This window comes from Loa loa (assembly GCF_000183805.2).
Source record: "Loa loa unplaced genomic scaffold supercont3.557, whole genome shotgun sequence".
Classification (NCBI taxonomy): Eukaryota; Metazoa; Nematoda; class Chromadorea; order Rhabditida; family Onchocercidae; genus Loa; species Loa loa.
In genome coordinates, this window is record NW_018108737.1 from 22201 (window position 1) to 23990 (window position 1790).

The 1790-nt window shown below is 26.4% G+C and overlaps 1 protein-coding gene across 1 annotated transcript in view; it reads right to left on the reverse strand.

Moving 5' to 3' along the window:
* Positions 1–1116: 1116 nt before the first annotated feature.
* The window catches only part of LOAG_18824 (hypothetical protein), a gene marked incomplete at both ends in the record, with an annotated part of 4659 nt that continues 3985 nt past the window's right edge, over positions 1117–1790 (reverse strand). The window contains 2 exons of the mRNA XM_020451487.1: positions 1117–1248; positions 1463–1547. Of these exons, the coding sequence (XP_020304727.1) occupies positions 1117–1248; positions 1463–1547 (217 nt within the window). The remainder of the gene's footprint in view (positions 1249–1462; positions 1548–1790) is intronic.

Consider the following 1790-nt stretch of genomic DNA (forward strand, 5'->3'; position numbering starts at 1 on the left):
CACACATATACATACACACACATACACATACACATGCGCACACACATACACACACACAGCACACACACACACATGACACACACATACACATACACACACATGCAACATTTATGATCCATAAAAATATGTATGAATATGTATGAATACTGTGAAACAATCATAACATTGCATATTTTAATTACTAATTTTATTTGAATATATTACTGAAATATGGTAAAATGAAAGGATTATGGGATAAGATGAAACATGATACGGTACGTCATAAAACGTGATGTGATATATCGCAGAACGTAATGCGACATGTCATAAAACGTGATGCGACACGTAAGTAAAAAATAGGAAGTATAAGAAATATGATTTGAATGCATTACTGAAATATGGCAAAATGAAAGCACTGTGTGGTAATAAGATGATGTGATATGTTATGGAACATGATGGGATACATCGCAGAACGTAATGCGACACGTCATAAAACGTGATAATGCGACACGTCATAAAATGTGATGCGACATAAAACGTGATGGTAAGTAGAAAGTAGGAAGTATAAGAAATATGATTTGAATGTATTACTAAAATATGGCAAAATGAAAACAATGCGAGATAATAAGATGAAACGTGATGTGATACGTTATAAAACGTGATGTGGTACGTGCATAGAACGTGATGCAATAAGTAAATAAGAAGTATACGAAGTATATAAATAAGAAAACAAATAATCGTAAGAATTCTAAAATAATAATTTTGATATTTTCGAATATTAAACTAAAATTTCACAATTAAATTATTATTAACTCAATATTTGAGCAAAAAAAAAATTTGGATGAATTGTGGAAAATTAAAATTAGTAATTTCAAAAAATATGCACCATTTTCATTTGCAAATATCGATTGCTTTTTAATTTTGGAAAAAAAGAATTTGGAAAAAAATTTAATTTTGGAATATTTTAATTCGAAAATAATCAAAGATTGCGCTATTATAAATATTTTATTATTCACAAAATTATTTTATTATAATTTTATAAAATTTTTAAAAATTAAATTAATTAAATTTAAAGTTTTTTCAACAAAATTTCCGTTAAATCAATTGGTTTATTTGATTGAAAATTCATTAATGCAATTAATTGTTATCCGTTTTTGGAATATTCTTATCCAAAAATGTCCAAAGGGCAAGAGTTTGAAGATAATAGGGATGATTGAGGCCAAAACATACTTCAAATATACACATTGCCTCATATGCGTATGATATAGCCTGGAAAATGTAAAATTTATATTCAAGAATAAATGTGGAAAATGAAATGAAGTAAAGAAAGTAAACGATTGGATGAATATTACTTAATGAAATAAGCAAAATCGATAAGTGATATGATAAATGGATGAGATAAAAAAAAGGTGATAAGAAGTGTTCTTCTCGCGAGTTTACTATCGTTGTTTGAAACAAATTAATTGCATGAAATGAAACATACTTCTTTTCTTTCACCTTTTTCGATATGTGATTTAGCAATTTGTAATAATTGATATGCAAGATGTCTATCAGATCGTGGAAAACATCTGAAAATATTTATTAGGTTTAATTAATAATTATCAGATTTAATTATCAGGTTTCAATTATCAGATTTTAAACTGAAATGGCTATCAGGTTTTAATTAATTATTAAACCTGATAACCATTTCAAGTTTTAATTAATTATTAAACCTGATAACCATTTCAGGTTTTAATTAATAACTTTTTTTATTTCATTAAAATGCTTCTTTTTTTCTTCCTGTTTTATTTTTTTCTGCTTTAATGTCACTT